The following is a 23,422-nucleotide window of genomic DNA, read 5'->3' on the forward strand; positions in this document are numbered from 1 at the left end:
TCGCCAGCAATGTCTTTTTGGGACATGATGCATGGGTACTGTGGACGCTTCCTTAGGTGGAGAAGGATAGTCCAGGAGCTCAAACATTTCAGCCCTGGGCTCGTCCTCCACAACCACCGGGAAGGGGATGGCCGTAGACATCTCCCGGTCAAAGGAAGCGAAAGACAGGCTCTCAGGAGGGGAAAGCTGTCTCTCAGGAGAGGGAGTGGGATCGGAAGGAAGACCTTCAGACTCCTCGTCAGAGAAATATCTGGGGTCTTCTTCCTCTTCCCACGAGGCCTCACCATCGGTGTCAGACACAAGTTCACGGACCTGTGTCTGCAACCGTGCCCGGCTCGACTCCGTGGAACCACGGCCACGGTGGGAGCGTCGAGAGGTAGACTCCCTCGCCCGCACCGGCGAAGCTCCCTCCGCCTACGTAGTCGGGGAGCCTTCCTGGGAGGCTACCGCAGTCGGTACCGCAAGCAGCACCGATGTCGGAGACCTCACCCCGGACAATGGGCCAGCCGGCGCCTAGCTCGACGGTACCGGTGGCGCAAGCACCCCCGGTACCGGAGGGGTAGGGCGCAACAGCTCTCCCAGGATCTCTGGGAGAACGGCCCGGAGACTCTCGTTCAGAGCGGCTGTAGAAAAAGGCATGGAAGCCGATGCAGGCGTCGATGTCAGAGTCTGTTCCGGGTGTGGAGGCTGTTCCGGGCTGTCCAAAGGGGAGCGCATCGACACCTCTTGAACAGAGGGCGAGCGGTCCTCTCGGTGCCGATGCCTACTGGGTGCCGACTCCCTCGGTGACCCAGAGCTCTCGGTGCCGACATGGGAAGGGGACCGGTGACGATGCTTCTTCGACTTCTTGGGACGAAGCATGTCACCGGAGCTTCCCGGCACCGATGAGGAGGACGTAGTATCCAGCCGTCGCTTCCTCGGGGCCGAGACCGAAGGAGGTCGGTCTCGGGGGGGCTGTACCGCAGGAGCCCTCGGAATGGGGGGAGACCCACCCGAAGGCTCACCGCCACCAGCAGGGGAATGGACAGCCCTCACCTGCACTCCAGACGAAGCACCACCGTCCGACGACATCAGCAGCCGAGGAGGTCTCGATACCGACGCCGACGCAGCCTTCCGATGTCGCCCCGATGCAGAGGGCCGATGCCTCGATGCACTCGATGCAATCGGGGGCGAAGATGAAGGTCCAGGCACCGACGACGTCGAAGCAGTCGATACTCCCGGTGCCGATGCCGACGAAGAGCCCGAGAACAAAATGTTCCACTGGGCTAACCTCGCTACCTGAGTCCGCTTTTGTAAAAGGGAACACAGACTACAGGCCTGAGGGCGGTGCCCATCCCCCAGACACTGAAGACACGACGCGTGCCTGTCAGTGAGCGAGATTACCCGGGCGCACTGGGTGCACTTCTTGAAGCCGCTGGGAGACTTCGATGTCATGGGCGGAAAAAATCGCGCCGGCGAGATCAAAACTCGAAATGGCGAAAATGGCACCGCAAAAATAGGGGGAAGAAAAACTTCGACCGAGGCCTAAATAGGGCCTACCCCGACGACGAAAGAAAACTTACCGGGGCAAAGACTGGAAGTACGGGAACGGAGAAAACCATAAAGGTCTCCTTCCGACACCTTTTTTTTTTTTTTTTGAACGAAGTCGATAAAACGACGCGCGAGGTCAACTTTGGGGCACGAACGGCGAAACACGACCGTACCAAGCGCGGACAAAAGACTGGCCGGTACGAGCCAGTTCGGGCGGGAAGACGGCCGCGCATGCGCGGTGCGCATCGGCGAGCGAGGACTAGCAAAGGACTTTGCTAGAAAGTGTTCCGATTGGAGGGGCTGCCGTGGTCATCACCCATCAGTGAGAACAAGCAGCCTGCTTGTCCTCGGAGAATGTTAGGTATTAGAAAAGGAATGGAAAACAAAAATGAGGATGTTATAATGCCTTTGTATCGCACCATGGTGCAACCGCACCTCGAATATTGTGTTCAATTCTGGTCGCCATATCTCAAAAAAAGATATAATGGAATTAGAAAAGGTGCAGAGAAGGGCGACAAAATGATAAAGGGGATGGGACAACTTCCCTATGAGGAAAGGCTAAAGCGGCTAGGCTCTTCATCTTGGAGAAAAGGCGGCTGAGAGGAGATATGATAGAGGTCTATAAAATAATGAGTGCAGTGGAACGGGTAGATGTGAAGCGTCTGTTTACGCTTTCCAAAAATACTAGGACTAGGGGGCATGCGATGAAGCTACAATGTAGTAAATTGAAAATTAATCTGAGAAAATGTTTCTTCACTCAACATGTAATTAAACTCTGGAATTTGTTGCCAGAGAATGTGGTAAAGGCGGTTAGCTTAGCGGAGTTTAGAAAAGGTTTGGACAGCTTCCTAAAGGAAAAGTCCATAGACCATTATTAAATGGACTTGGGGAGAATCCACTATTTCTGGGCTAGACAGTATGGAATGTTTTGCACTTTTTTGGGATCTTGACAGGTATTTGTGATCTGGATTGGCCACTGTTGGAAACAGGATGCTGGGCTTGATGGACCTTTGGTCTTTCCCAGTATTGCATTACTTATGTACTTATGTGATCTTTCTAAGTACTTGTGACCTGGATTGGCTACTGTTGGAAACAGGATACTGGTCTTGATGGACCTTCGGTCTGTCCCAGTATGGCAATGGTTATGTACTTACGTTCCTATAATATCGGTTGTGTTTGCATCAAAATCATTCAGTAAATTAATATGGCTGGAGTCATGCACATAAGATCCAATGTGCAGAACAAAAGGTCACACTGACCCAATAGCCGAAACTAAGTGGATGAGTGCCTAGTGGATGAGAAAAAGATTTACATATATTTGGTTAAATATAAATCGTAGGGACAACAGGTTTATAAACCATAAGTCATTTTTTTCTTTTAAGGTGAGGAAACCTACCTCTTAACCAAACTGGATAAGAAAATCTGCCTCATTTTAATTTCCTCTGGGGTCACCATCAAGGGGGAGGAAATAAAAATTATCTGGTAATTGTCGTTTAATCTCCTGAATGTAATCACAAGTATTCATGATAACGATACTGCCACCTTTGCCTGCTGGCTTGATCACAATTTCAGTATTTCTAAGATTACAGAGAGTAATGTTTTCCTCCTTTGAAAGACTGAAGAAAATTTGATTCTTCTTCTCCAAATAGTGATATCACACAAGGTATCTGCCTCATTTTAATTGCCTCTGGGGTCACCATCAAGGGGGGGGGGGGGGGGGGGGGGGGGGGATAAAAATCATCTGATAATTGTCATTTAATCTCCTGAATGTAATCACAGGTATTCATGATAATGATACTGCCACCTTTGCCTGCTGGCTTGATCACAATTTCAGTATGATTTCTAAGATTACAGAGAGAAATGTTTTCCTCCTTTGAAAGACTGAAGAAAATTTTATTCTTCTTCTCCAAATAGTGATATCACACTCAGACCTCATGTACAACTTTCTTTAAATCGGTCACCTTACTTTCTAACTCTTCTTATTCTCTTACATATCTATATGTTCCATCTTTGCTTTACCCTTCACTATCAATTAAAATGTTCTATTACGTATTGTGTTGACATTGTTAGTATACAATGCCATACTTTGTATTAATTTTATATTTTTATGCTGTAACTGCTTATTGCTCATGTTTGATCTATTCTTATTGTACACCACCTTGAGTGAATTCCTTCAGAAAGGCGGTAAATAAATCCTAATAAATAAATGGAGTACCTCCCTTGCCCATGCCCCTGACTGCAGATTCCTTGTTCAAGAGAGGTACGATGAGACAACAGAATTCCAGCTTGTAGCTTCTCTGAGCACTTCTAGGACCCACTGGTCCGATGTGATCTTGACCCAATCTTCCTTGAACAACTGAAGACGTCTGCCCACCGCTACGGTAGAAGAGTGGACCTGCCTCATATTGTGAACCACAGCAAGCATTGGAGATTCTCCCAGACTGGCGGGGGGGGGGGGGGGGGGGGGGGGGGGGGGGGGGGGGGGGGGGGGGGGCGCAACTTCTCATCACCCAAAAGGAAAATCGTTTGATCTGGTAGCGAGATCTTTGACTGCACTGCTGATGGCCCGGCCTTTAATGCCAACTCTTCTGAAACCTACTGCAAGTTGTGCTTGAGGCTGACCGGGAAGACAATAAGGGCATATCATCAGGGAGATGCTACAGCTTAGTTTCCCCTAGCTCCTTAACCAGGTTGCTGGGATCCTCGCCAAACAGCCACTTACCCTAAAAGGGCAGCTTAACCAGCCAAGATTTAGAAGCTGCAGCCACTTCTCTATTTCATAACCAAAGCAGATGCTACACTGTCACCGCTACTGCCATGACCCTGGTCATATTAAGCATGTCATATATAGCATCAGTCAAATAAGCCAATCCCGCCTCAGAGGTGCATAAAGTCCCTTCTGGGAACCAGATTGCTGATGGCATTTTAGGCACACACTCGCCACAAAGGAGCAGCAGATTGTCACTTGCAGACCCAGAGACACCACCTCAAAGACTGTTTCAAGGCACTCGCAAGCCTCCTGTCCTGAAGATCCTTCAGAGCAATGCTCCCTTCCACCAAAAGAGTAGTCTTTTTGGTTACCACTGTCACTAGCGAATTCACCCTGGGCAGCCGGAATTTCTCCTCCTTCTCCTCTGGCACCAAATGGTAAAATGAGCCATGGCCCTATCAACTTTAAGTCCCATATCCGGTGGCACCCATTCAGCTGTAATCACATCCTGGATGTCCGGAAGCATGGGAAATGTCCTAGGAGGACCCCCAATGCCTTTCATGATAGAAGAGCCCTTAGACTGACACCAAATGGTCTTCAATAGACAGAATAGCCAAGGAAATCTGCCATCAGGGATCCCAATTCCTCCTTATGAAAGATCCTGAGCACTTTAGGGTCATCCCCTTCTTCTGGAGGCAGGTCCCCTTCCTCCCGACACTCTCCAATACAGGGTTCCAGCGAACCCACCATGATGCCACATCCAAAAGGGGAGAGGAGTGGGAGAAACTGCCACCCCCGTTTCTGCAGATCCAAATGTGATCGTTCAGGCACAGGAAAAATGCTGAGCAGGGAGAAAGAGGGGCCCTGCAAAGAACTCTCCTGTCCCCGTTTCAAAACATAAGCCTGATGTAGCAAAAGGACAAACTCCAGGGAAAATGGAGAACCCAAGGCCCCATCCCCTCCTACCAGGTCCTGAGAATACAAAATGGCACCAGAGTGCTGTGGGGGAAGTGCTCCTGCCTGTGCTTCACTGTCACGCTGAGGCAGCAAGATGACTGCCATTAATGCAGCTTATTGGGACATCGAGAATAACTGTGTAGCTGGGCAACCCAAAGGTTAACAGTTAAAAGCACAACTGGCACCTGCTCTTTAAAGACATTTTCCCCAGCCTCTTCTGCTGGTTAGCATGGTTTCGTTGGCTTGCAAACCACACAACAGCGAGCTCTACAATGGGAGCACAGCTTTGCCACCTCCGCAGGAGCCACTATGTGCTGCTTCCACCGCTGCTCCAATGGCCAAGGCTCCCTCTCTCTAGGATAGACCTTCCAACCCTGCTGCCACTGCCCAGAACAAAGGAAGTCAGATCCCTGCTGACTGGTTCACCCCCGAAGTGCTCTGGCTATAGTTCCCCACTGAGCTCACAGGAATGCAGCAGAGAATCACTGTTCCCATAGGAGGCTGCTCTCCCTCTCTAGACCCAAAGGCACTGCTCCAAAGCCTGACGATGTACCACTTCTGCTCAAGCAAAGGTCCCTTTTTTCTTTTCTTTTTTTAATTTAAGGTTGCTTGAGAGAGAAGCAAACATGTGGGGGGAGGCCGTAGGCCCAAGCAGCAAGAGATCAAGAGACTGCCCAGTATGCGCTCAGAATGGAGAGGTGCCTGGCCTGCTCAATTGGGGACCATCTGACCAACTGGACCAGGAGGCATGTCCATCCACCTGCTGGAGATAGAAAATACTGAGATGCTAAGGTGTCTCACAGGGGTAATATGTCCCAGCTCAGCTCTGTATTCTCTATCTCCACCTGCTGGTCCATAGACATGGCTATCCCATAAGTTCTGGAATAGTGGGAAGGACAATATGGACAGAAACATTTTCCACCTTAGGGGGTAATAAATGCCCAGACTCTCCTGCAGTTCAACCTGGAACTGTGATTGCCTTGGGAACAGAAACCCCCACAAAAGTAGGCAATTAAGAAGACTTTCCCATCAAGACAAGAAGAAGATAGCAACCCTGCACTACCAGAGTCTTTCCACAGAGTTGGAGGCAGAGGTGAAGTTTTCACCCCAGGACTCAGGGACACCCCCAGAAGTTTTTTTTGTTTTTTTTATTAAATGCTACCCCAATCACAGTACCCAACTGGTTTGCTTCTCAAATGACTACTATTAAATGTCTGTCCACAGGGCCTTGGATGCTTCCAGAATTAGACTCCTTCATTGTCTTTCCTTTATTCTTCTCCTTCCCACTGCCGGCAACGTTCGTGGACCCCACAGCCACAGATAGTACATTCTATTTTGGGCACACAGTGCAGCAGTAATATTCTTAAACATCTCTTGGTAGACCTTGATGATGTTAACAGAGAGGTAGAGCAACTACAACACAGCAAACTCCCTTACTGATTTTGATTACCCAAGCTTCATTCCATCTATATTCTCGCACAGCATGTCCCATGTCTTATTAGCAACTTTAAATAAAAAGTAATAATGAAGCAACTAAAAGTGTCCAAACTCTTATATTTGCCATTTTTATTATTTTCAATTCGTTAAAAACTGGCAATTAAGAATTGTGTATTAAAGCTTACAGCAAAATGTGTTTAATTTTGTTCCATGTAGAGGCTGCATCAGCATCTATTCAATTAGGGATTCATTAAAGTATACAATTCAACTGGGTGGGGGGGGGGGTGCTTAAATTTTGCAGACAATTTTGTTCTGACTTTCAGGATACAAGTGGCAATCAATAACTGTAGCTACCTAGTCACTGTATCAGCTACTGTTTCACTCTTTCAGTTTGTACATAATGCCATTCTGCATGCTGTTTTACAGAAATTTCAGTTTCTTAGCATCAGCTTACACTGTTCTGAACCAGCAAGTGTTAACTACTACTACTACCACTACTTAACCCTTTCCACCAGCAGATGGAGGTTGAGAAGACTGAATTGTACTAGTGACATCACTGGTTATAATCTGTGGTGCTCTCTGGAACAATCAAGTATTTTTCTCTACCTTCCAAGCAGGTGGAAGGCTGTGCTGTTGTGCTGTCCCTGTCCTAGCTCCCTGATCTGCTGGCCGCAGCTGCACAGCATGGTTGAACCCAACAGCTACTCCCAGATCACAGTCTCAGGACCATACCTGGTGAGATGTTGGCTTGGTGCCAAGGCATCTCACCTGAGGGGTGCAAATCCCCATCCTCTCACCCTTCTTGCCCATTCATCCCATTTGGGTATGTCCCCCACTGGCTCCCTCTGCAGCTCCCAGGTGCCCAAATTTCCCCCAAGTTACCCTGGGAAATCTTTTTCCCTGTTTTAGGGAATAAGGCTTTAGCTGCTCCTGTAGTTTTGTTTTTCATAAAGAGGCAAAGCTGAGAGCCAGGGACAGAACAGTCAGATCCCCGGGCCAAGGCAGATTCAGGCAGCATGTCAAGGTCCATGTCTGTCTGACACGTGACCAGGGATGATGCCCTATGGGACGCACTGCTCTGTTGGACAGGGTACCCCCCCCCCTCTGGTGGGGCCCAGGAGAGGCCCCAGTTTGAAGTCTAAGAAGCATAGGATCAAGGAAAGGGTGCCAGAGGTGCCAATTCCATCACAGGAGGCAGGGGAAGACTCCGAGGCTTTCTACGACTCTCAGTCCACAGGGGACTCTGAGGCTCTCCCTCTCGAGAAGCTAAGGAAGAGCGGCCCCGTGTGATCCATCTCTTTCGGTGACAGAAACTGTCCCGTCTTACTGACAAGGTTACCAGTGCCCTTTCTATGCGTTGGACTCCAGCAGTGGACCCGCTGAGGGGGATCTGCTGCTGGAGAAGCTCACTGCCCGCCCCCCCATAGGTATTTTACTCAATTTGGTTCTCCAGGTGTTTTCAGGGGCTCTATCCAAGCCCTTGCGCTTGGCTTCCAACAAGGACCTCACACTTAAGATGGTATTTCTGGTATCGATCACCTCTACTAAGAGGGTCTCAGAAATTCAGGCCCTATAGTGCCAGGAGCCCTATCTGTCCTTTGCAAAGGATTCAGTGTCTTTGTGCGTGGTCCCATTCTTTCTGCCAAAGATAGTGTATCTGTTCCATGTGAATCAGGAGATGTGTTAGCTCGACAAAGTGGATGTTGCAGGACACTTCTCCAGTACCTGAAAGGAATGAATGAGTTTTGTCTCTCTGATCACCTCTTTGTGCTCTTTCACAGCCCTCAGAAGGGACAGGCAGCAGCAAAGGCGGATTAAAATAGCTATTAAGACTGTCTATATGGTATGGGTATTCCGGTGCCTCAAGGACTTAAAGCCCACTCAACCAGGGCTCTGGTGAATCCTGGACACAGGCCCGGGCTGTATCGCTTGAGGATGGCAAGGACAAATCAAACCCGTGTATACATATATAAAGTATTGCACAACATGTAAAATGAGTTTATCTTGTTGGGAAGACAGGATGGACTGTACATAGTCATTTACTATACTACAATGTTAGGAGATTTGCAGGGCAGGAACATGGTCCTCGCTCCACTCCTTTGCAAAACACTACCAGTTGAATGTTCTGGCCAGGGTCCATTCAGGCTTTGACAAACTGGTCATTCAGGGGGCCTGGTCTTCCCCTGCCCATTAGATCTGCTTCAGTAAATCCCTCTAGTTCAGAACAGCGTAAGCCAACGCTAAGAAAGGTAAAATTATGTATAATCATACCTGATAATTTTCTTTCCATTAATCATAGCTGATCAATCCATAGACTGGTGGGTTGTGTCCATCTACCAGCAGGTGGAGATAGAGAGCAAACTTTTGCCTCCCTATATGTGGTCATGTGCTGCCGGAAACTCCTCAGTATGTCGATATCAAAGCTCCATCCGCAGGACTCAGCACTTAGAGAATTACACCCACGAAGGGACACTCTGCCCAGCTCACCACCGCCGAAACGGGGGAGGGGAATTAACCCAGCTCATCCCCACACAAGTGGGGGAGGGGAATCCGTCCAGCTCATCCCCGCGGAGCGGGGGAGGGACACCACACCCGCCGATGCGGGGGGATCTGGCTTATCCTGCAACCGCAACCGCGGGAGGAGCTGACTGACCCTAACACCGCCGAAGCGGGAGGGGTACAAAGCTGCCCTACAGCCGCACGAAGCGGGAGGGAGTGCCGGCAGAATTTATGTCTCAATCCAGCCCCGTAAAACGGAGGGGAGAGGAATGCAGCAGCTCACTGTAACACAAACTCGTCTCAACTCTTGAAGAATCCAAGTGAAAGAAGAACTTGAACACGAAGTCCTCCTGAAGTAACTGAAGGCTAAACTTGAACCTAAAATTCAACCAGAATATAACAGTACAGATATAAGGGAGGGGCTATGGATTGATCAGCTATGATTAATGGAAAGAAAATTATCAGGTATGATTATACATAATTTTACCTTCCATATCATCAAGCTGATCAATCCATAGACTGGTGGGATGTACCGAAGCAGTACTCACCCAGGGCGGGACATAGAAATCCCTGACCTCAACACTGAAGCTCCAAACCGGGCCTCCGCCCGTGCAGCCACAGTCAAACGGTAATGCTTGGAGAATGTATGAGCCGAAGCCCACGTTGCCGCCTTGCATATCTCTTCCAAGGAGACGGATCCGGCCTCTGCCATCGAGGCCGCCTGAGCTCTCGTGGAGTGAGCCTTCAGCTGGATAGGCGGCACCTTCCCCGCGGCCACATAAGCCGCTGCAATGGCTTCCTTGACCCATCTTGCCACTGTAGGCTTAGCAGCCTGCAGACCCTTACGAGGACCTGCAAACAGGACAAACAGATGATCCGATTTCCGGAAATCATTGGTCACTTCCAAGTATCTGATGATGACTCGTCTCACATCCAGATATTCAAGAGCGGAGTACTCCTCTGGGTAGTCCTCCCTACGAAAGGAAGGGAGACAGAGCTGCTGATTCACATGGAAGCGAGAACCAATATTGGGCAGGAAGGAAGGCACTGTGCGAATAGTCACTCCTGCCTCAGTGAACTGCAGAAAAGGCTCTCGACATGAGAGCGCCTGGAGCTCGGAAACTCTTCTGGCTGAAGTGCTAGCCACCAAAAAGACTGCTTTCAACGTCAGGTCTTTCAGAGATGCCCTCGACAAGGGTTCCAAAGGCGGCTTCTGCAATGCTCTTAGCACCAGGTTGAGATTCCACGCAGGCACCACTGAGTGCAGAGGAGGGCGCAGGTGATTAACTCCCTTGAGAAAGCGCACCACATCTGGCTGCGAAGCCAGGGAAGCACCCTTCAGGCGGCCCCTGAAGCAAGCCAGAGCCGCTACCTGGACTTTAAGGGAACTGAGCGACAGGCCTTTCTCCAGACCTTCTTGCAGGAACGCCAACACTGAAGAAATTGGAGCAGTGAAGGGAGAAAGTGAGCCTGCTTCACACCATGCTGCAAAGATACGCCAAACCCTGGCGTAAGCAGTAGAAGTAGAGCGCTTCCTCGCTCTCAGCATAGTGGTGATGACCTTGTCTGAGAAGCCCTTCTTCCTCAGACGCTGCCGCTCAATAGCCAGGCCGTAAGACCAAAGGGAGAGGGATCCTCCATCACCACGGGACCCTGATGTAACAGGCCCTGCTCCACTGACAGCCGCAGAGGATCGTCGACTGAGAGCCTGAACAAGTCCGCATACCAGGGACGTCTGGGCCAATCCGGACCCACCAGGATTACCCTGCCGGGATGCTTTGCCACCCGGTCTAGCACCCTGCCCAACATGGGCCAGGGCGGGAACACATAGAGGAGCTCTTGTGTCGGCCACTGTTGGAGAAGAGCATCTACTCCCAGGGATCGAGGGTCCCGTCCTCTGCTGAAAAAGCGCGGCACTTGGCCATTGGCCGATGACGCCATCAGATCTAGGCTCGGCTGGCCCAAGCGCTTCGTGATGTCCAAGAACGCCTGAGCAGATAGTTGCCACTCTCCGGGCTCCAAGGTATGGCGACTGAGAAAGTCCGCCTTGACATTCATGACTCCGGCAATGTGGGCCGCTGAAAGCTGCTCCAGGTTCGCTTCCGCCCACTGGCAAAGACTCATAGCCTCCTTGGCTAGAGGGGCGCTCTTGGTACCTCCCTGGTGGTTGATATAGGCCACAGCCGTGGCATTGTCCGACAGGACCCGTACAGGCTTCAACACCAGCACCGGGATGAACTCCAATAACACCAACCGAATGGCTCTGAGTTCCAGGAGGTTGATAGACCACTTGCCTCTGCAGGAGACTAGAGCCCCTGCGCTGTCCTTCCCAAGCAGTGGGCTCCCCAGCCCATCAAAGAGGCGTCTGTCGTGACGACAATCCACTCCGGGGTCACCAGAGGCAATCCTGCAGACAACTTGTCTGTCTGCGTCCACCAGCTCAGCGCCTTGCGCACTGCTGGGTCCACGGGAAGGCGCACAGCATAATCCTCCGACATCGGAGTCCAGCGCAGCAGCAGAGATAGCTGTAGTGGTCTCATATGAGCCCTGGCCCAGGGCACTACTTCCATCGTGGCCGTCATAGAGCCCAACAGCTGCACGTAGTCCCAAGCCCGAATAGGAGAGGCTACTAGGAACTAGTCCACCTGAGCCTGAAGCTTGACAATCCGATTGTCTGGCAGGAACACTCTGCCCACTTGGGTGTCGAATCGAACTCCCAGATACACCAAGGACTGAGTCGGGCGCAGCTGGCTCTTCTTCCAGTTGATGATCCATCCCAGGGAGCTCAAAAGAGCAACTACCCGGTCCATAGCTTTGCCGCACTCTGCATAAGAGGGGGCTCGGATCAACCAGTCGTCCAGATAAGGATGGACTTGTACTCCTTCCTTTAGCAGGAAGGCCGCTATGACCCCCATTACTTTGGAAAAGGTCCGCGGAGCAGTAGCCAACCCGAAAGGGAGGGCTCTGAACTGGAAGTGTCGTCTCAGGACTGTAAAACGCAGAAAGCGTTGGAGAGGAGGCCAGATGGGAATATGCAGGTACGCTTCCTTGATGTCCAAGGAAGCCAAGAACTCTCCTGCCTTCACTGCCGCTATAACAGAGCGGAGAGTCTCCATGCGAAAGTGCCTCACTTTCCAGGCCCGATTGACCCCTTTGAGGTCGAGGATAGGCCGGACAGAACCTCCTTTCTTTGGAACCACAAAGTAAATGGAGTAACGTCCCTTGCCAATCTGATTTTTTGGCACCGGAACGACCGCACCCAGGCGGATCAGGTTGTCCAAGGTCTGCTGCACTACCACAGCTTGACCGGAGACTTGCAGGGAGAGAGTACAAACCCGTCTCTTAAGGGTTGGCAGAACTCTAGCTTGTAGCCGTCTCTGATGACTTCCAGCACCCACGCGTCTGAAGTTATAGTGGTCCACTCGCCCAGAAACGAGGACAGCCGTCCTCCAATCTGCACTGGGGCGTGGACCAAGGCCCCGTCATTGGGTACGAGACCCTGGGGGAGGACCGGAGGGAGCACCTCCGGGACGGCGGTCTCTGCGAAAGGAATGCTGCTTGGGGGAGAAATTCCTCTTGAAGGAAGAGGGGGCAGAGGAACCCGACTTGCCCGGGCGGTACCGATGGGCTTCCTGCAACCGTCCTCTGGAGGTATCGGGACGAGTACTAACCCGAGCCCTGACCTCTGGTAATTTCTTGCCCTTAGACGTGCCGAGATCGGTCACGATTTTGTCCAGCTCGACCCCAAAGAGCAGCTTGCCTTTAAAAGGCAATCTAGCCAGGCGGGATTTAGAGGCGTGGTCAGCAGACCAATGTTTCAGCCAAAGCCACCGCCGCGCAGAGACTGTCTGAGCCATGCCTTTAGCTGAGGCTCTCCAGACATCATACAGCAAGTCTGCCAAATAGGCTAAGCCCGATTCCAGGGCCGGCCAATCAGCCCTCAAGGAATGATCCGAGGGGGAAGCCCGCTGCACCATAGTCCGGCACGCCCTGGCCACATAGGAGCCGCAAACTGAGGCCTGCAAACTTAAAGCAGCTGCCTCAAAGGACGACCTTAAGGCCGCCTCCAATCTTCTGTCTTGGGCGTCCTTTAGGGCCGTGCCACCTTCCACCGGCAACGCCGTTTTCTTAGTCACCGCAGTGATTAAAGAATCCACGGTAGGCCACAGATAGGCCTCACGTTCACTCACAGCCAAAGGATAGAGGCGGGACATAGCCCTAGCCACTTTAAGGCTCGTTTCCGGGACATCCCATTGAGCCGCAATTAAGGTGTGCATGGCATCATGCACGTGGAAGGTTCTAGGCGGGCGCTTCGTCCCCAGCATAATGGCAGAGCCAACAGGGGCTGAGGGAGAGACGTCCTCCGGAGAGGAAATCTTCAAAGTGTCCATGGCCTGTAACAACAGGTTGGGCAAATCCTCTGGGCTAAAAAGCCGCGCTGCAGAGGGGTCATCCGCTCCATCCGAGCGGGGATCTATCTCCTCCAAGGAATCCGCAAAGGATCGTTGGGAGACCTCAGACACGCTGCCCTCATCTACATCGGAGGAGACAAAATCCTCCAAGGCCTGGAAATCAACCCGAGGGCGTTTACCTCTGGGAACCTCAACCTCTTTATCAGAAGAGGGAGCAGGGCAGCGTTTTGCATGAGGAAAGCCTGATGCAGCAGCAAAACAAACTCGGGGGAGAAACCCCCCAGACTGTGCACTTCCGCAGCCTGGGCAACAGCCCTAGACGCACTCTCAACCGGCGCTCGCAATAGCGGGGGAGAGACATGCTGCGCATCCAAAATGGCGTCTGGCGCGAAACTCCGTGAAGGAGCCGCGCGGGAAGAACGGCGCTTAACTTTAGCCGCTTTTGTGCCATCGCCCAAATTAAGGGCGTTCATGGCATTAATGTCTCCAACCTCAAGGGCGGCCCCGAAGAAGCCGTCCGAGCCGCGTGGCCGGCCAAGATGGCGGAGGCGAGGAGCGGGGGATGGGCGTTTATGGCGGGAAAAAACCGCCACGCCGGAGGAACGACCGGGACAGACATCGGTCACTAAACTATCACCCATCAAGGGCGAATCAGGTTGTAAAACCCCCGCATCCCCTCCAGAAGCGCTCCAGCGATCCGGGGAGCGACCCTTTGCGCCCTCGCCCTCCGACGCCATTGCCACGAGGAGAAGAATCGGGGAACCCCCTGCCCGCTATAAAAAGGTAAAATTACCTGCTTGCCGCTCCGAGCTGTAACGAACTGGTGTCCCAGTGAGTAGCTGCAATGAACGTTTAAAGAAACGTCGAATTAAACGCCTTTAAAGACGTTTAAAAATATTTTTTTTTTTTTTTTTTTTTAAACGGAGCCAGCGGGAGGGGGGAGAAAAGGAGGGACCTGGCACCACCAGGTTTGCACTTGCTCAAAAGAGCCCTCAACCCCAGGCCTCAACAAAACCTAAGGATTAGGCTTGGAGGCCTAGCCAGAGCTGCTGCTGTGTGTGACCACCACCTGCTGAGATAGAGAACATACTGAAGAGTTTCCGGCAGCACATGACCACATATAGGGAGGCAAAAGTTTGCTCTCTATCTCCACCTGCTGGTAGATGGACACAACCCACCAGTCTATGGATTGATCAGCTTGATGATATGGAAGGAGAAATTATGTCTTACCTGATAATTTTCTTTTCTTTAGACAGCATCACTGTTCTGAAATCCTGCCCTTGGAAGACCTCAGTCTGGGGTTCTGGCCATGCTTTGCCTTTCTTATTAGAAGTAATTGAAGAAAACAATCTAATTCCAATTGGCAGCCATACAAAGTTCTCATGACATGGCTATTCCCTTGTATATACAAAGAAGCAAGTGCCACTCTGCGGCATTGCAGCTGCAGTGGTTGATGGAGCTAGGTGCATTACAAAAAGGGACCTTCTGCTGCTTGGGCAAATGCATACTGGATTATTTCCGAGAGCACCACAGATTATAACCGGTGATGTCAATGGTAGAAATCAGTTTTCTCTACCTCCATCTGCTGGTGGAAAGGGATAACACCCACTGATTCAGAACAATGATGCTGACTTAAGAAAAGAAAATTATCAGGTAAGAAAATTTCTCCTTTTTTGGCCCAGAATTCATCAAGGTTTAATTCTTACATGCCTTGATGACCTTTGACTATTGCAAACCTTTATAACTTCTGCAAGTCTTAATTTCCTAGAAACAAAAAACAACACTAAAGACCATATGGTTTATCCAGTCTGCCCATCCATTTCATTTACTATGCCTTACTCTCCCCCTTAAAGACTCTATGTGCCTCTCCCATGCATTCTTAAATTCAGATACAGTCTTCATCTCCACCAGGCATCCACCACCTTTTACATAAAGAAATATTTCCTTAGATTACTCCTGAGTCTATCCCCTTTCACATTCATCCTATGCCCATCCATTCCAGAGCTTCTTTTCAACTGAATAAGACTTGCCTACTGTGCATTTATGCCACAGCTATTTAAATGTCTCCATCATATCTCCCCTCTCCCACCTTTCTTCCAAAATATACATATTGAGATCTATTCCCATATGTTTTATGACAAAGTCCATTGCAAACTAATTTCCTCCTTAGTAGAAAGTCTAAGCATAATTTTAGGCACTACTATTCATGGCTAACTTTCAAAATCCATTATAAAATCACTTTGCTTGCCTTTGCTTCTGCATTCTTCTGATACTATGAATTTGCTGCACTCCTTCAAGCCCAGGACTCTGCCATAAAACTAAACTACTCCTAAGATATGGTATGTATCTTTTACCGATGTTGAAGAACTTTTTGGGTCCGGAAGAAATATTTCCAGATTTTTATGATTTGGCCATAAAGCGAATGCTACATACCTGTAGAAGGTATTCTCCGAGGACAGCAGGCTGATTGTTCTCACTGATGGGTTGACGTCCTCGGCAGCCCCCTCCATCGGAAAGTTTACTAGCAAAGGCCTTTGCTAGTCCTCGCGCGCCCATGCGCACCGCGCATGCGCGGCCGTCTTCCCGCCCGAAACCGGCTCGAGCCGGCCAGTCCAGTATGTAGCAAGACAATACACTTCAAGGGAAGACTCAACTCCAAAGGGGAGGCGGGCGGGTTTGTGAGAACAATCAGCCTGCTGTCCTCGGAGAATACCTTCTACAGGTATGTAGCATTCGCTTTCTCCGAGGACAAGCAGGCTGCTTGTTCTCACTGATGGGGTATCCCTAGCCCCCAGGCTCAATCAAAACAACAACCATGGTCAATTGGGCCTCGCAACGGCGAGGACAAACTGAGATTGACCTAAAAAATTTACCAACTAACTGAGAGTGCAGCCTGGAACAGAACAAACAGGGCCCTCGGGGGGTGGAGTTGGATCCTAAAGCCCAAACAGGTTCTGAAGAACTGACTGCCCGAACCGACTGTCGCGTCGGGTATCCTGCTGCAGGCAGTAATGAGATGTGAATGTGTGGACAGATGACCACGTCGCAGCTTTGCAAATTTCTTCAATGGAGGCTGACTTCAAGTGGGCTACCGACGCAGCCATGGCTCTAACATTATGAGCCGTGACATGACCCTCAAGAGCCAGCCCCGCCTGGGCGTAAGTGAAGGAAATGCAATCTGCTAGCCAATTGGATATGGTGCGTTTCCCTACAGCCACTCCCCTCCTATTGGGATCAAAAGAAACAAACAATTGGGTGGACTGTCTGTGGGGCTGTGTCCGCTCCAGGTAGAAGGCCAATGCTCTCTTGCAGTCCAATGTGTGCAGCTGACGTTCAGCAGGGCAGGAATGAGGACGGGGAAAGAATGTTGGCAAGACAATTGACTGGTTCAGATGGAACTCCGACACGACCTTTGGCAGGAACTTAGGGTGAGTGCGGAGGACTACTCTGTTATGATGAAATTTGGTGTAAGGAGCCTGGGCTACCAGGGCCTGAAGCTCACTGACTCTACGAGCTGAAGTAACTGCCACCAAGAAAATGACCTTCCAAGTCAAGTACTTCAGATGGCAGGAATTCAGTGGCTCGAAAGGAGGTTTCATCAGCTGGGTAAGAACGACATTGAGATCCCATGACACTGTAGGAGGCTTGACAGGGGGCTTTGACAAAAGCAAGCCTCTCATGAAGCGAACAACTAAAGGCTGTCCTGAGATCGGCTTACCTTCCACATGATAATGGTAAGCACTGATTGCACTAAGGTGAACCCTTACAGAGTTGGTCTTGAGACCAGACTCAGACAAGTGCAGAAGGTATTCAAGCAGGGTCTGTGTAGGACAAGAGCGAGGATCTAGGGCCTTGCTGTCACACCAGACGGCAAACCTCCTCCAATGGAAGAAGTAACTTCTCTTAGTGGAATCTTTCCTGGAAGCAAGCAAGATGCGGGAGACACCCTCTGACAGACCCAAAGAGGCAAAGTCTACGCCCTCAACATCCAGGCCGTAAGAGCCAGCGACTGGAGGCTGGGATGCAGAAGCGCCCCTTCGTCCTGTGTGATGAGGGTCGGAAAACACTCCAATCTCCACGGTTCTTCGGAGGACAACTCCAGAAGAAGAGGGAACCAGATCTGACGCGGCCAAAAAGGAGCAATCAGAATCATGGTGCCTTGGTCTTGCTTGAGTTTCAACAAAGTCTTCCCCACCAGAGGTATGGGAGGATAAGCATACAGCAGACCCTCCCCCCAGTCCAGGAGGAAGGCATCCGATGCCAGTCTGCCGTGGGCCTGAAGCCTGGAACAGAACTGAGGGACTTTGTGGTTCACTCGAGATGCGAAGAGATCTACCAAGGGGGTGCCCCACACCTGGAAGATCTGTCATACCACACGGGAATTGAGCGACCACTCGTGAGGTTGCATAATCCTGCTCAACCTGTCGGCCAGACTGTTGTTTACGCCTGCCAGATATGTGGCTTGGAGCACCATGTCGTGACGGCGAGCCCAGAGCCACATGCTGACGGCTTCCTGACACAGGGGGCGAGATCCGGTGCCCCCCTGCTTGTTGACATAGTACATGGCAACCTGGTTGTCTGTCTGAATTTGGATAATTTGGTGGGACAGCCGATCTCTGAAAGCCTTCAGAGCGTTCCAGATCGCTCATAACTCCAGAAGATTGATCTGCAGATCGCGTTCCTGGAGGGACCAGCTTCCTTGGGTGTGAAGCCCATCGACATGAGCTCCCCATCCCAGGAGGGACGCATCCGTGGTCAGCACCTTTTGTGGCTGAAGAATTTGGAAGGGACGTCCCAGAGTCAAATTGGAGCAAATCGTCCACCAATATAGGGATTTGAGAAAACTCGTGGACAGGTGGATCACGTCCTCTAGACCCCCAGCGGCCTGATACCACTGGGAGGCTAGGGTCCATTGAGCAGATCTCATGTGAAGGCGGGCCATGGGAGTCACATGAACTGTGGAGGCCATGTGGCCCAGCAATCTCAACATCTGCCGAGCTGTGATCTGCTGGGACGCTCGCACCCGCGAGACGAGGGACAACAAGTTGTTGGCCCTCGTCTCTGGGAGATAGGCGCGAGCCGTCCGAGAATCCAGCAGAGCTCCTATGAATTCGAGTCTCTGCATTGGGAGAAGATGGGACTTTGGATAATTTATCACAAACCCCAGTAGCTCCAGTAGGCGAATAGTCATCTGCATGGACTGCAGGGCTCCTGCCTCGGATGTGTTCTTCACCAGCCAATCGTCGAGATATGGGAACACATGCACCCCCAGCCTGCGAAGTGCCGCTGCTACCACAGCTAGGCACTTTGTGAACACCCTGGGCGCAGAGGCGAGCCCAAAGGGTAGCACACAGTACTGGAAGTGGCGTGTGCCCAGCTGAAATCGCAGATACTGTCTGTGAGCTGGCAGTATCGGGATGTGAGTGTAGGCATCCTTCAAGTCCAGAGAGCATAGCCAATCGTTTTGCTGAATCATGGGGAGGAGGGTGCCCAGGGAAAGCATCCTGAACTTTTCTTTGACCAGATATTTGTTCAGGGCCCTTAGGTCTAGGATGGGACGCATCCCCCCTGTTTTCTTTTCCACAAGGAAGTACCTGGAATAGAATCCCAGCCCTTCCTGCCCGGATGGCACGGGCTCGACCGCATTGGCGCTGAGAAGGGCGGAGAGTTCCTCTGCAAGTACCTGCTTGTGCTGGAAGCTGTAAGACTGAGCTCCCGGTGGACAATTTGGAGGTTTTGAGGCCAATTGAGGGTGTATCCCTGCCGGACTATTTGCAGAACCCACTGATCGGAGGTTATGAGAGGCCACCTTTGGTGAAAAGCTATCAACCTCCCTCCGACCGGCAGGTCGCCCGGCACTGACACTGGGATGTCGGCTATGCTCTGCTGGAGCCAGTCAAAAGCTCGCCCCTTGCTTTTGCTGGGGAGCCGCGGGGCCTTGCTGAGGCGCACGCGGCTGACGAGAGCGAGCGCGCTGGGGCTTAGCCTGGGCCGCAGGCTGTCGGGAAGGAGGATTGTACCTACGGTTACCAGAAGCATAGGGACCAGTCTTCCTTCCCCCGAAAAATCTTCTACCTGTAGAGGTAGATGCTGAAGGCTGCCGGCGGGAGAACTTGTCGAATGCGGTGTCCCGCTGGTGGAGAGACTACCACCTGCTCGACTTTTTCCCCAAAAATGTTGTCCGCACGGCAAGGCGAGTCCGCAATCCGCTGCTGGAGTCTATTCTCAGGTCGGCGGCACGCAGCCATGAGAGCCTGCGCATCACCACACCTTGAGCAGCGGCCCTGGACGCAACATCAAAAGTGTCAAACTCCTCTGGCCAGGAATTTTCTGCACGCCTTCAGCTGCCTGACCACCTCCTGAAAAGGCTTGGCTTGCTCAGGGGGAAGAGCATCAACCAAGCCCGCCAACTGCCGCACATTGTTCCGCATGTGTATGCTCGTGTAGAGCTGGTACGACTGGATCTTGGCCACGAGCATAGAAGAATGGTAGGCCTTCCTCCCAAAGGAGTCTAAGGTTCTAGGGTCTTTGCCCGGGGGCGCCGAAGCATGCTCCCTAGAACTCTTAGCTTTCTTTAGGGCCAAATCCACAACTCCAGAGTCATGAGGCAACTGAGTGCGCATCAGCTCTGGGTCCCCATGAATCCGGTACTGGGACTCGATCTTCTTGGGAATGTGGGGATTACTTAATGGCTTGGTCCAGTTCGCAAGCAATGTCTTTTTCAGGACATGGTGCAAGGGAACAGTGGACGCTTCCTTAGGTGGAGAAGGATAGTCCAGGAGCTCAAACATTTCAGCCCTGGGCTCGTCCTCCACAACCACCGGGAAGGGGATGGCCGTAGACATCTCCCGGACAAAGGAAGCGAAAGACAGACTCTCAGGAGGAGAAAGCTGCCTTTCAGGAGAGGGAGTGGGATCAGAAGGAAGACCCTCAGACTCCTCGTCAGAGAAATATCTGGGGTCTTCTTCGTCCTCCCACGAGGCCTCACCCTCGGTGTCAGACACAAGTTCACGGACCTGTGTCTGCAACCTCGCCCGGCTCGACTCCGTGGAGCCACGTCCACGATGGGGGCGTCGAGAGGTAGACTCCCTCGCCCGCATCGACGAAGCTCCCTCCGCCGACGTAGTCGGGGAGCCTTCCTGGGAGGTGGCCGCGGTCGGCACCGCACGCGGTACCGACGTCGGGGACCTCAACCTGGGCGATGGACCAGCCGGCGCCACGCTCGACGGTACCGGAGGCGCAAGCACCGCCGGTACCGGAGGGGTAGGGCGCAACAGCTCTCCCAGAATCTCTGGGAGAACGGCCCGGAGGCTCTCGTTCAGAGTGGCTGCAGAAAAAGGCTGAGAGGTCGATGCAGGCGTCGACGTCAGAACCTGTTCCGGGCGAGGAGGCTGTTCCGGGCTGTCCAGAGTGGAGCGCATCGACACCCTCCTGAACAGAGGGTGAGCGGTCCTCTCGGTGCCGATGCCTGCTGGGTGCCGAATCCCTCGGCGACCCAGAGCTCTCGGTGCCGACATGGGGAGGAGACCGGTGTCAATGCTTCTTCGACTTCTTCCGAAGCATGTCACCGGAGCTCCCGGCACCGACGAGGAGGACGTAGAATCCATCCGTTGCTTCCTCGGGGCCGAGACCGAAGAGGGTCGATCCCGGGGGGGCTGTACCGCAGGAGCCCTCAGGGTAGGAGGAGACCCACCCGAAGGCTCACCGCCACCAGCAGGGGAATGGACAGCCCTCACCTGCACTCCTGACGATGCACCTCCGTCCGACGACATCAGCAGACGAAGTCTCGGTACCACCGACGTCGATGCAGTCGCCCGATGCCTCAGCGCCGATGCAGAGGTCCGATGCCTCGATGCAGTCGATGGAGCGGCAGCCAAGGAAGATGGTCCGGACGCTGACGACGTCGATGCACTCGATGCTTCCGGTGCCGATGTCGACGAAGAGCCCGAGAACAAAACGTTCCACTGGGCTAATCTCGCTACCTGAGTCCGCCTTTGTAACAGGGAACACAGACTGCAGTTCTGAGGGCGGTGCTGGGCCCCTAGACACTGAAGACACGCAGAGTGCCTATCAGTGAGCGAGATTACCCGGGCGCACTGGGTGCACTTCTTGAAGCCGCTGGAAGGCTTCGATGTCATGGGCGGAAAAATCACGCCGGCGAAATCAAAGGCCGAAATGGCGAAAATTGAAGCACCAAAATTTAAAGGGAGAAAAATCTCGACCGAGGCCAAACTAGGCCTACCCCGACAACGAAAGAAAACTTACGGGGCAAAAGTTGAGAAAATTACGGGAAGGGCAGAAAACCCGAAAGGGTCTTCCGGAACACTTCCGGAGCGCTTCCCGAACTTTTTTAAAGAAAAACAAGGAAAAAACACGTCGAAAAGGACGCGCGAGGTCGACTCTCTGGGGCACGAACGGCGTAACACGACCGTACCGAGCGCGGACGAAAGAAGACTGGCCGGCTCGAGCCGGTTTCGGGCGGGAAGACGGCCGCGCATGCGCGGTGCGCATGGGCGCGCGAGGACTAGCAAAGGCCTTTGCTAGTAAACTTTCCGATGGAGGGGGCTGCCGAGGACGTCAACCCATCAGTGAGAACAAGCAGCCTGCTTGTCCTCGGAGAATTGCTTTTTCTTGATTTTTCCTTCATAGAACAAGAATAAAATTGATAGCACTTTTTGTTTAACGTACAAACTGTAGGATTATTTCACATATACTTTGTGACTCACAAGTCAGAAGTCTTCCTTTCTCTACCAGGATATTTATCATATCCCACTATCCTGAGTCAGTGCTTCTTGTTACCCCCCTCCCCCCCCCCCCAAAAAAAAAAAAGGGAGGAGAGGGAAGAATTAAAAAATCAAGTTTCCTGGATTTTAAGTTTGAACTTGCATAATGAAAAGTTTATTCCATTTATTGATCCAGTTTCTCCAGAAGAAAAATTTGCTTATACAAACCAACCCATATGACATCTGATGCACTTACTCATCATATTTGATACGATAAATAGTATCTTCACCACTTTCCAAACAGTCCGAGTAAGAAGTAGAAGGTACACTGTCCAAATTATTTGAAATATCTCTAGAATGATCCAGGCTTAAATTTCCATTAGTCCTTCTGTATGTATTGACACTTTTTGCTTGTGCTTTACCATTCTTGTGTCCCTTTGCTGCTCGTACAACATTTTCTATGTGTGATTCAAACCATGCTCCAATGCTCACATCACGAGCATCAACCAATTCATTTATCTGGGGGGAAAAAGAAAAAAAAGAAACACTTCAACAACAAAGGTGCAACATATTCAAGAAAAGAAAGGAATTATTTTGAAACAGAGCATTTAAAACGTTCATCATTACAGATAGTACATAGCTCCAATGAACCCATAATAAGAAAATGAATCACCTTTCTTTTATGCAATACAATCAAGTAGCACTCAATAACTGTAAATACCTAGCCACTGTGCATCAACTACTGTTCCCCTCTCTTCAGATTTTATACCAAGCAATTTTCTTTGTTGGCTAAAATTTTACTCTCTTCCATGAGCCAGGCTAAATTCTTAGATGACAGGAAAGTCAGCCATCTCAACCTCCCCTAAAAGCATCCTTTTGCAGTGGTAGTGCAGGACCAACAAACCTAGGCCACAGCTATACAGGCCCATAAGAGTGGCAGGTGACACTGTAGTCAGGTAAAGCATCTGCTGGGGCTGCTAAAGTGGGAATGTGGAAGAGAGTTGAAAAGAAGAAAGTGAAACCTTTAAAAAAAAAAGAACCTAAGGATAAGATTTCTACAAAAAACATTTTCACGCTTCTCTACTTAGACAAGAAAATGATGCCCTTAAAAAGAGGCTAGATGAATGGCTCCCAAAGCAGGGCTCAAAGAGAAT

General features: G+C 51.4%; 1 protein-coding gene across 4 annotated transcripts in view; it reads right to left on the reverse strand.

The window, feature by feature from the left end:
- UHRF2 (ubiquitin like with PHD and ring finger domains 2) overlaps positions 1-23,422 on the reverse strand; it is a 414,897-nt gene that overhangs the window by 330,659 nt on the left and 60,816 nt on the right. For all 4 annotated transcript variants that reach the window (XM_030193781.1, XM_030193779.1, XM_030193783.1 and 1 more), the window contains exon 3: positions 22,525-22,787. In XM_030193781.1, coding sequence (XP_030049641.1) covers positions 22,525-22,787 — 263 coding nt within the window. The remainder of the gene's footprint in view (positions 1-22,524; positions 22,788-23,422) is intronic.

Source organism: Microcaecilia unicolor, chromosome 2, assembly GCF_901765095.1.
Source record: "Microcaecilia unicolor chromosome 2, aMicUni1.1, whole genome shotgun sequence".
In the NCBI taxonomy this organism is placed as follows: Eukaryota; Metazoa; Chordata; class Amphibia; order Gymnophiona; family Siphonopidae; genus Microcaecilia; species Microcaecilia unicolor.